The 12,623-nt window shown below is 33.4% G+C and overlaps 1 protein-coding gene across 3 annotated transcripts in view; it reads left to right on the top strand.

Annotated features, from left to right (window-relative positions):
* Positions 1-12,623, top strand: part of OSBPL9 (oxysterol binding protein like 9) — a 65,253-nt gene that overhangs the window by 18,028 nt on the left and 34,602 nt on the right. For 2 of the 3 annotated variants that reach the window (XM_039319786.1, XM_039319782.1), the window contains exons 3-4: positions 2,380-2,458; positions 12,248-12,324. In XM_039319786.1, the coding sequence (XP_039175720.1) occupies positions 2,380-2,458; positions 12,248-12,324 (156 nt within the window). Of the gene's footprint in view, positions 1-2,379; positions 2,459-12,247; positions 12,325-12,623 lie in introns of those variants that run through there. The other variant, XM_039319787.1, reaches the window with a different exon arrangement.

The raw sequence follows: 12,623 nt of genomic DNA, 5'->3' as shown, positions 1-12,623 counted from the left end.
CCACATTTTCCCCATTCATCAATCTGTATATTAAACCAAACCTCATAGTCCATTTTATTATACAGCCCTTAACTTGTCCTATTCAGCTTCGAATCTTAACAAATGTTTATACATTTTTGCAATTACATATTCATTATTTGTATATTATTCATTTTTTATGTTTTTCAATTCTAATTACCCTCTGTATTAAAGATTTCTTTTAATTGTGCATATGAAAACCATTGAAAACTATGACTTTCTGCAGACTTAATTTTAAGTTCTTCATCTAACTGTATTAATAAATCTTCTGTCCTCTGTTCCTCTTCTATAAAATGTTTCCTGTGCTAAGACCAATAAAGTTATTTTTGGACACAGCTGGGGTTTGTATTTGTTCCATATATTTAGTACGGCATCTCATATAGTGATTTTAAAATCCATATTATCTTTATCGTACCATAAAAATCTATGCCAACCACATCTCAAGTTAGTCTTTCCAATTCTAATATATCCTTCAATTTTCTCTTTTGTTAGCTAAATGGAATCCAGTTTAACCAGTTCTTTATAGGTCACTTTGTCTATGTTCTGTTTTTGTTTTGCTTTTTGAACTGGGTGCCTGAAATATACAGTATAATTTTCAGTGGATTTTACCCTAAATAGAATGTGACAGTTATCTTCTGTGATCTCCACTTTATGGTCCTTTTATAATGCACCCTAAAATGTTTGCCTTTTTATCAGCTGCACCATAGTCTTGGCTTGGGTTTAATCTGTGATATACTAAAACACCTAAAATCTTTTCACATACTACTGCCAAGCCAATTCTCCCCCACCCTGTACAGGTAGTCCTTGACTTACGATCACAATTGAGCCCAAAATTTCTGTTGCCAAGAGAGACATTTGTTAAGTGAGTCTTTCTCCACTTTGTGACCTTTCTTGTCACAGTTGTTAAGTGAATCATTGCACTTGTTAAAATAATTGCACAGTTGTAAGTAAATCTGGCTTCCTTGTTGATTTTGCTTATCAGAAGGTTGTAAAAGGTGATCACAAGACCCCGGGACACTGCAACCGTCATAAATATGAGCCAGTTGCCAAGCATCTGAATTTTGATCACTTGATGATGGGGATGCTATAATGTTCATAAATGTGAAAAACGGTCATAAGTCACTTTGTTAAGTGCTATTGTAACTTCGAACTGTCACTAAACAAACTGTTCTCAGTCAAGGACTACCTGTATTTGTGCTATTAATTTTTTCTTACCTAGATCATTCCTATTAAATTTCACCCTGTTCATTTTGATCCACTGAATAAGGCATTTCTCATAAGTTTTTTAATCATCTGCATATTTGATCATCAATTCAGTCCACCTAGCAAGTGCCTAAGCAAAAAAATATGGGTGTTATTTATTGTAGTTTCTGAAATCAACTACTATTCTTCTAGCATGATGTGGGGGATACCTCATAACAGGAGTACAGAAAGTGCAACCTCTGGTCAACATGCATTCCATTAAGGGATTTGAATAGCCTGCATAGCCCCTCACCACCTTACATCTCCCAACATTCTCTTTTCTTGCCATGCCCACTGCATTTTTTTTTTCACCTGTCTTAGTAATGCATTAGTCTCCCTCTGTTTGATTCTATTCTCCTCTTCCCTTCTTTCTTGTCTTCAAGTGCTCCACCTTATGTGTCTCTCTATGTATTCATCCCTCTCTTTACTTCACCTTAATCTTTCCACCCTGTTCATTCTTTTCCGTGATCTTTCTTCATTGTTTTTCCCCAACACCTCTCTGATCTTAATCTTTCTCTTTAGTCTCCTTGTGCTGCAGTCCCCTTGCCCGTCTGAACTTTCCAACCTAATTGTGTTGCCATTTAGAAAATACAAAAAACATTATAATTAAAAGTTATCTGGAATCCAAATTACTCTAAAATTGCAGATTCAAACTAATTGCAACAGTAGACTGAAAACAATAGAACAAGACATATTTTAAGCATACCATTTAAATCATAGTGCCATTATAATTTTATGAAGAACCCTAATTCTCATATATGTGAACTATATGACTTTATAAGAACATTCAAACCCATGTTTGGATTTGAGGATGCCTAGGTTATTTTAGCCTAAGCTTAATGCTGGAAAAGTAACTTATTTTTTCATTGTAATTTCCTGCTAAAACACCCCTGTCTGTTGGGTTTTGAAACAAAATGTTGCAGTGTCATATTTGAAAAGCTATATAATCTGCATAAGGTACAATTAGTTTAATAAACATTATCTTTAATTTTTAGAAACTGAATCAGTAAGCCTTAGAAAATTTGCCTGAATTTTGCATTCTAGTCTTGTAGAAATAGACTGCATGCTGCTGTGATGTCACTGCTTTGCTTATCAGGATTTTTGCTCTTTGTTTCACAGGGAGCTGTGATTGGTATAGATGATGAAGACGACAGCACCTTCACAATAACTGTTGATCAGAAAACCTTCCATTTCCAGGGTGAGCTGAAAGAAAAGCTCTTTATTACATTAATTCCAATCACAGAAAATGTTCTGATGTTCAATTAATAGAGTAATTTTAAAAACTGTAGAAATTAGAGTGCTTGAAAATGTACAGAGAATATTCTGGAGTCGGGAGCACCATGGGTTAGGCAGGGATTTATATCTGCAGTGTATACATATGTGCTGGAAAAGACTGTAGCATTGGCAGCATGTGCAGATTAAAAATTTAAAGGCTGTATTAGTGAAGAGGGAGAGAATAATGGCTTTTTGTTGATGGGTTTGCTTGAAAAAAAAAAAAGAAAGAAAGAAAGCACCACGGGTCTTTAATTTCAAGAACTGCTGTTGTGCTTTCTGGACGGAGAGAGTCACAAAGACCATGTAAGGTTGCAGCTTTTGTTGATATAGAATCTAAATGGGAGATGAGAGGGAACATTTGATTTAAAGGTGGACTTCTGATGCAGGATTTACATGCTCTCATTTATTTCATCTATATTTCATTGCTCTTGTCAACCAATCACTGTTCTGCTGCCATTTACCTTTTTATTCATATTTACTAACTCCAATGCCATCTGTTACTGCTATGTTTCGTCATTGCATGATATGGTTGACAAGTAGAAAGGGTAAGGTACTGTGTTTTTTATTTGTACTTTATATAGCTTGCAAAATATATGTTTATACCTATACTGGTTTAAGATATAAATTTTATATAATGTTACCATTTCCAAGCTTGTTGTTTTACTTTAAATCATAATTATTTTCTCTGATTGCTAAATTTTTGTTTTTCATTCTCAGTAACCTGTACATTGTTTCCTTATGAGTAAGCATTTATTTTTTTAAATTAGATTGGTTCATTCTACATTAAAAAAAAATCTGTAGAATTTATAGTAGAATATCTTTGTTTTACCGTTGTATAGGAAATTCTGATATTTGTCAACATTTATGAAATCCCTATAAAGATAAATTCTTTGTTCCATATTGTGTACATATGTAATTTGCATTGTCAGTTACTTGGCTATCCTGTAGCTTTTTGGTGGGAAAGGGATTATATTAAACATTGCACAACAGAAAAAAATGCATTACAAGTTTGCAGTGTTACTATGTATATTTATCTCACAGTCTTAGAATTTCTGATTAAAACTACAAAATACAGCAGAATACAAATTTTTAATCTCATTTTTGGGGCAGAAAAATTAATGCTAATAATCTATACTCTTGGGAAGGTATTAGCTCTGTTGCATAGCTTGATGAATATCATTTTCTACTGCAGCTATTAAAGGAACTGCAGTTCTACAGTTTTTGTTACCTGCAGACAGGAAATTATCTTGAGAGATAAGGCCATCATAAACAAAATAATGTAATTATATTTTCTTTGAAATATCCACTAAAATTAATTATACTTGGATTGTTTAATTATTTGAAATTTGTGATTTTACTGTTATATTGGTATATAGTATGGAATGCTGCTGCAATTTTTAAAACAAGGACAATATCTAGGAGATTATTCATATGTGGATCGATTACTTATATATTAGCAACGACATAGAGGCTATTATCTATGGCCATATTATCAACTTAAAAACAATAAAATACAATTGTACTTTTAAAAAGTTCTAGTTATGTTTTAACACACAAACACATATGGTATATTTATATTATGAAATGCATTTTTTCCTTACATTTGGTTCAGTTTACTGTATTCGAGAGAAATGAAATTACATCTGCACATTCTAAGAGCTGACGCATTTTGTTAATTTTAGAATTTATCCAATTATATCTTCAGAAACATATTGATACACATACTGTATACAGATCAATATGAGCATTTCCTTATCTTACCAATCAATATGAAGAACCTCTTAGGGGCAGAAATGTTGAATGGCTAACTGGGTATGTACGTTGAGATACAGCTCTGTAGGTGAAGAGATTGGGCTTACATTTTGACAATGATGGGCAGAGAGAATGCTGGGTAGGCCATTGCAAGAAAAGGGAAACTTATACTTGTACACTAGTGCAGGTTCCCTCTTCTATTCCAGTAAATGGTGGTCAGATTATTCAGTGATTACATTCAGTGCTAGTAAATGCCAGGTCTGTACATAATAAAACTGTATCTGTCTATGCATGTGAGCATGTGGATTCTAGTAATATGATTTGGTTAGGCACTAATGGGGAAGTTCTCCTGTCAAGAGTTTTGCTCTTGCAAGTTTCAGGTTCTACGTGAACCATGATACCAAGGGTGGGGAGGACATTTGGCCACAACAATTTAAGAAATCTAGGGAATAATCAGTACTGCCCTGGTGCTAGCTAGATGCAAGTCACATTATGTAAGATTGAAACTGAGGCTCTAATTAGGGTACAGGTACAGTATTGTTTATTGAAGGAATGGGTTTGTGAGGTGGGGTTCTTTTTGACTCACAGCATCTAGTGGAAGAAGCTGTGGCTAAGGAGGCCTTTAGCTGGTTTTGGTTGGTGCACAAATTATAGCCCTGCTTGGAGCAGGAGGCATTGTCAACAATGACCTTTATCACGCACTTAAATCAATACAGGATACTACATGGAGCTGTTAGATTGCTGGTGGGTAGAATACCTTTTTTTTTTTGGATTCCTGCATTTAGTTCCAATTTAAAATACAGAGCGTAACCTATAAAGCTTTATAAAGTATAGTGCCAGGTTACAACAAGGACTGCATATTAGGCTGTCAAGAGGGACCTTGTTGAAGATAGCACTGCCCATATGAATGGAGGTTTGAATCAGAAGACAAGATACTTTAGTTGTTATAGTTTAGTTTAGTGGAACATTTTGACTCTGCAGATTCTTTTGGCCACTTTTCTCCTGGTTTTTAGAAAATTTTTGCAAACCTTTTAAAAGGACCTTTCATGAAATACACTTTTTTATTTTCATTGATGTCATTGCATGATAGGATTGTTGTTGTTGAGATCCTTCTAACTTATGCAAAATTAGGAGATTGGAGCAGTATGAAAATTACATAAATTTCATACTTGCTCAGAATCATAGTCTAAATTCAAACTTGCACATTTTTGCAAGTGATAGCGGAGATGCTCAATTTTCTGGAAGTTATTGTTTTCTGAATAATTACAAAACATTGTCTCCTAAAACTATTTTTTATCTTTTAATTAGGATCTTATTGCTGTGTTGATTATTTTTAGGAATTAAAAATATAACTACAACAGCAAATCTTAGTTATGGAAAAGTTTATGGATTTCATTGAATGATATCTTAAAACTGAATCAAGTTTTTTAAAAACTACATAATTTACCATACTGAACCTTGATCTAAGCAAGGGATTGAGAATATTAGGCTTTTTTCAATTTTTATTACTTAAATGCACAGTCTCCTCCTCCTTGCCATGGCTGGAGCAGAGATGGGTAAAACCTGCTTTGCAGTTTTTGAAATTTGGTCAGTGAGATCTGGTTTGATACAATAAGGAATTTTCTACTATAATCTCTTGGTTTTCTTCAGATTTTGGGGGGGATACATCGTATATGCTATAGAATTATGTTTTGTCATGTTCAAAAACTATAATAATTGCATTTTAGTGTTGATATATAGTTGTGCTAGTATATGGTAGTTTTATAGAGCAAGGAATTATTAGCTCTTTTCTAGATTTCTATTGATATTTAGTGTTGTAAATTTTAAGAGGGAAGCACTAAAGATGAAGAACCTTGCAATTATCTCCTTGCTTTAAAGGTACACGGTAGAAATATGTTAGTCTTGTTGCCTTTTCTCCTTGCTACCTTTTTTTGCTATCTTTTCTCCTTTTCAGGAACTGTATTGATTGATTATTAGTATAATAATCTGGGGCTATGAAACCATTTAGAAAACCACTTCAAAAGCACTTAGTTAAACCAGCAGCTCACAGAATTGAAATATCCATGTCTCTTAGAGGCAAGACATGACTATTTGGGGATCCTTTCCTAGTTCTCTGATCATGAATGTTAATGTACAGAAGACAATCCTACAAGGTCTACCACTGTGGAATGTGTTTGCGAAGTCCTATCTGAATGATTTGCACAAGCCTACTGATCATACTATAAAATCTTGCGTATTTAATAATACCAGGATTTTCTTTATGGGAATATATTTAATGTGATCTGGCAAGAAAAATAACTTAAATTCTTCATTAGTTCTGGCTTGATTTGAACTACAGTTGCAGATAAAACATTAGTGTTTATGACATCAGATATAAGACCTGCTCCTATTTATGTGGAATTTGTTTTGTTAATATTGGTGGTATTTAGGATGTGTGCTTAAAACATGTAAAATATGCAGTTATTCCATTTCAGGCCAATTTGGTGAAAAGTACTTGGAAACCATTTTTAAATGTTATCTGGAATTATGATCTAGAAAGTTAAAACATTAAAAGAAGTTATATAAATCTGCTCAAAAGAAGTTGCTTATTTCTTTTTCAAAATTCTTTGTGATGCCGTGGTTTTACATTGTTTCTTCTGGTCCTTACTATAATGTCTCTTACCCAACCTTGTTCAGTACTGTGGTATATAATATTTGAGTTTTATTATGAAATAGTAACCCCCTGTATAGAAAATTGCAGTTTTAGAGGCACGTTGAACATATTGAACACGCACACATATTTAGTTTTGTAGTCAAAAAATTATTAAGAGAGTTTGGAGGTTGCTATGATTTTTTAAAACATACAGGAGTTCCTTATCAAGCTCTTCTCATATTATGAAATATTTGGCACTAGCAAAATCTGCAGAATCGTGAGAGTGTACATTTATTTACATCAGTTGTTACTAGAATTGCAGACATTTCATTCATTATGTGATTAAGACAGTGACATTTATCTTTTAAAAAATGTAATATTTTTTCAAGCCTGTACAGTAGTGGTACTCCCATTGGTGAGAGGCAATTATTTTACAGTTATCACACTATAAAAGTTGCAATGTTGATTCCACCTTTGACTTGTTAAACTGTTAGAAAAGGGAGTGAATTTCCTAAGGCTATCTGACACCATGGTTGCACTATCTTGCAACCATGCCCAATGAAATGAGTAAATGGGTAGCATTTATTTTCTCAAGATGTCTTGAGTTAGGCCTTCAGTCTACACAGTATCTGAAGAATTCCCTTTCAAAGGGGAAGCACTGGGAGATTCTTTCTGATTAACAGTATTCACTTCTGTTTTAGAGGTAAGTGAAATATTGAATATGATAACTTCTTATAATGGGAACATACAAATTGATTTTTCTTTCCAAAATCTTTCCAAGGGCGAAGTCAGTCAGAAAAGGCAGGATCAAGACTAAAAGTGCTGGTGAGAAAAAAAAAAATCTAAATCCCACTTCAGGTGTTATACAATGTTCTTTCTACATTAGATAAAGCAATCAAATCTATAGAATAAAAAAATTCTAGGATAGCTGTGAACTATTTGTAAGCAGACTTATTTTTTAAACATTTGTTCCATTTGGCTGGAAAGTGTGAGAGATAGGTTTACTGAAATCATATGAAAAAATATGTATTTTGGAAATAATTTAATATATTAGGTATAAACACGTCAGAATTCAACCTATAGTGCTCTGCATTTTTTGAATTCTTTGTGAATCAGAGAAAGAGGAACTATTGCCATTCATATCAATCCTAAGAATAAATTAGGTGCTGCATAGTCAGCTTAAAAAAACGCAAGCCAAATGAATTGAATGAATTGTTTTCAACTTTTTATTCAAGAGAAAATGCTTAAGGAATAAAATATAAAAGGACTATATAGATATTTTAAAAATATACTACCCAACTGCCAAGACTATGTGGAGAGAGAGAAAAAAGCCCTTCCCTCTTTATAGGCATTTCAATACAAGAGATGATAAAATAATTAAAAGTAGGAAAGGTTCCAAATAAACATGATTTTCTTTTAAACACTATGAAACATTTGAAGTAGTAGTCCCAATAATAAACAGATTACAATACTTACAAAATTTATGAGGACAGTATCTTCTTAATTTTGAAATCAAGCAAGATGCCCTTAGGTGCAGCAATTATAGCCCTATTTCATTAAATGTGACTGTACACTTGAGGCACCTTTGGCTGCTGATTTACTTAGCACAGGTGGGATTTGTTCTCAAGAGACAGAATAGATCCTTTATACATTCTGGTAAACACTGCAAAAGCATGGCAGTGCCTTTTCTGTGCATGATCCTTTTATCTGAGCCTAAAGAATCTTTGATAAGACTGCACTGAGTATATGTGCACCAGGTTTATATGTGCACCAGGTTCTGGAGAATGTGGGGAAAAAATAGTTCAAGTTCATTCTTAGTCATGGAAATTTACTGTGAGTAAATTATTCTCTCTCAGCCCAACATATCTCAGAGGGCTGCTATTGTGGTGATAAAAGGGAGCATCCCAGGTAAGCTACCTTCAATTGTTGGAGGTGAGCCAGACTCTTAAATAAATAAATGGCCCTGCCCACTCATTCTATAAATTGCTTCAAAGTTTTGCACTGAGACTCTGAGACAGAAGAAATAACCAATGGATTACACTGTCAGCCATGGTAATAAAAAACTCAAAGTGGCCAACAAGAATAATGAACAGAGGATCTGTTGGATTTTGTCTTAAAAGAGATAATAGGACAAATTGCGAACCTTGACCAATAAGTGCATATAAAATGTGTTACTCAGAAAACACTGGCCTTGTATCTTCTCTTCCCTTGTGCTTTCTTTTTTCATCCCTTCCCATTATCTTTTGTCTCCTGTGTATTTGAGCTGTTTGTTCTTGTATGTGTAGCTGAAATATATATTGTAAAATCAGTGCTAGTTGCTGATAACAAGTGCAGTTACTGTTGATGGTGTGGATAAAATAATTTTCTGTAGCTGGATATGGATTGGTAAATTTTTCCTGTATTCAAAATAAAATGTTTAAAATCAATGATCTTAAAATGACTTCCTCAGTTATAAATTCCTGTCATGCTATAGTATTTAATAGGAACCTATAACTAAGGATTTTCAACTTATTTGTACTTGAAATATGAGTCACTTTGTATTCACTTCTAGAGTATAGGTTGTATTGATGGTGTTTCATCATACTAGTCATCTGAAAGATGTGATCATTTTTTGGTTTATTCAGATCTTTTAATCATTATTCATGTGTGTATATTACCAAATATCTTACAATAGTATTATATAGTGTTGTATATTCATATCTATTTCCATTTGAGTACTTCTGGGAAAGTGTTATGAAATTGTATTAATATATGTAGTTTTCCATGGAGATTGCTTGATTTCTAGAAACAAATACTATTGCTGTAGTATCTACGCTAGATTTCTACTGTATCTGAGGCATGCTTTAATGTTCATCTTAAATTATATAGTAACCAAAATGTAATATGACACCAAGCTGTTCCTGTAACTGTGTTTTAATTCAGTTCTAGTGATAGCTCTTGATAATAGTGGCATAGATACATACGTTGATAACTCTTAGCAGATTTTGTCTGGGAGTATTTGAAAGTGTTAAAATGGTTTCATGTAGGGTTTAGTTATTATGAAAAAATGCAAAGGGAAAATGGGGGGGGCTTCTTTGTTTAATTTTATATAAATTATCACTAAACTTTTAGATGAAACAGTTATGTTACTAAGGATATGAAATTGATTTAAATAATATATACATTCAGAATGTTAGACTTATAAGCAACAAGTAAAGCATGTGATAAACTAATTATGTTCAGTAGAAATGAATCTGAGACTATACAGTTGTGAACTGTACTGATTATTAAAATTTGGGAATCCAAAAAGTAAAATTGATTAAAATATCCTCTGGAAAGAATAATCAATGCTACAGCCAGGAATTATGACACTATTGTAATTAAATGCAATTATCTTCTACTTTCATTATTAAATTGATGAATTTAATAAGACTTTTTAAATCAAGATGGACCCTGTGAACTCCACTGGTTATAATAATATATAGGGACAATATTTTGGTTATGATTTTAAAAAATACAGACATAAAGGGATCTAAGGCTGCATAATTCATACCTTCTCCTGAGTATGAATTCATTGAGGCTTCTCAGTAAATGTTTTAGATTCCATCATAAGAAAGATAAAATATTTTATATAAGTTTTGTTGCTGCTAATAGTAGGGATGATAAAGACCATCTAGAAACTGCAGATAGTCCAGAATGTAGCAGCAGTTTTGGAAACGGTTCATGGAAGTAACACCATTCTGCACGAGCAACTCTGGCTTCCAGTTGCTTTTTGAGTACAATTGAAGATGCTACGGTAGCATCTCCAAAACATAGTGCTGGGTTACTTGTGGGACTGCCTATCCCTGAGGGTATCTGTCCATCCTACTAGGTTAGATGGGAAGGATGTTAAATGTTATCTCATAGGACCTCGGAGGTGTGCCTTCTCAGTAGCTGCCCCCTTTGGAACAGCTCCCACCTGAGATCCAACAGATCCGTAAGCTTTTAGCCTTCCAGATCTAACTTTTTCCCCAAATGGAAGTGAGGACTAGTATGAGGATTGAGCTGTGAGGACGATTGAGTCAGTGTGTGTGTGTGGGGGGGAGTACTTTTGCTTTTAACTATGTTTTTTTATGGATTGTTGAGAGCCATTTGAATCCATCGTATGAGCTAGGTGGCCACATAAGTCCTGTAAATACATAAATATCAGAATAGGTATTTCTGTACACCTAGATTAGAAGCAATATAAATCTTTAACATTTGAAATTTGTTTATAGCAGATCTTTTTCATTTGGTTAATATTATTAAAATCTGATACAATGCTTTAACTTTCCATACAGAGACTTCATAATAGTCTCTTTTGTCTGCCTTATAAAATGTACTATTTTATTAACACAATTCATAATCTCTCTCAATTTGAGAAATAATGGATACATTCAACAAAATACTAATCCAGTATAAGAACATCAACAACTGAAAAACATTGCCCTGCTTCCTTTACCAGACTTAGCATAAACAACAGATAAGGGAATTTGGGAGTAGTTTTACAAGCAGGCAAATGAACAGCACTTCAGTGAAACTGGGCCACTGTAGAGGAGTATGGAGATAGCCTTGAAGGAAATATGCAGCAGCCATTATAAAAATTACCAGTTTAGCCCTGAAAGGAATAACAGAGAAACTCAGGGTTGGCTTACCTTGATTCTCTCAGGTATAAGAGAGAGGGAAAGAAGCCTTTCAAGATTCTGTTATTATACCATATAATAAAATAGAATTTTTGATGATTAGAAAAATATGTTGTTTCCAGGCCCACAATATTTCTGAAATTCAAAGACTCGTGTTCAAACAGAAAGAGGCTGGTTCCTACCAATTAGCCTTATTGTAAGATACGTAATATCTGTTCCCAGAATTAGAAAAAAAATCAGTAAAGAAATAATCCATGATAGACTGACATGTTAGCCTTCTTGTTTTATTTATTAATCAAATACTATTATTAATAACATTTGTATAGCCGCCCATCCTATAAAAAGTTACTCTGAGTGGTGTTTATTTATTTTTATAAATAGTGTACTGGTCTACAAAGTTTCTCAACCTGAGGCAGCCTTGTAAGAAGTTTGGGCCCCAAATATATAGGACCTTTCCATATTATTTGGATCGTAAATTCAGTTACTATAGGATCCCCAAACTGTGGAAAGGTTCCAGCAGGCTGCAGTGAAACACTGGGTGGACTCGCCTGAGGCTTTTTGGCAGCTTTATCTCCCACTTTGAATTCCCCCTGCAGGGCCCTCTTCTTGTCTGCTTGCCTCTTTTGTGTCTCTCTGTTTATATATTTGTTAAATTAAGGCCAAAAGTACATTTTTAATATTCTTTCAGCTCGAGATGCTGATGAAAGAGAGAAATGGATTCATGCTTTAGAGGAAACTATCCTTCGTCATACTCTTCAGCTCCAAGTAAGTTCATTTGCTTTAAAATTATAAAATTATTAGAAGTATTTGCTCAAACGAATTCATAAAAATTGATGAATACATTCCAGAATATATTCAGATGAATACAACTTTCTGTTGCAAATACAGTATATCAGTATTAATTATAAAATCAAAGCATTTAAAATATTTCAAACAGAAAGCATTTCAGTTGAATTAATAAGTTTTGAAATAGCACTGTATTGCCAATATACAGAGAGAAACTGTTGGATTAAGAGCTGAAAAATTAGGAACATTGATTGAAAGTATTTTCAAATACGTCTTAT

The sequence above is a fragment of the Crotalus tigris genome, unplaced genomic scaffold, assembly GCF_016545835.1.
Source record: "Crotalus tigris isolate CLP2741 ecotype Arizona unplaced genomic scaffold, ASM1654583v1 scf7180000023617.9722795, whole genome shotgun sequence".
Classification (NCBI taxonomy): Eukaryota; Metazoa; Chordata; class Lepidosauria; order Squamata; family Viperidae; genus Crotalus; species Crotalus tigris.
Note: the sequence above shows the minus strand (reverse complement) of the source record. Positions and strands in the feature narration are given on the sequence as shown.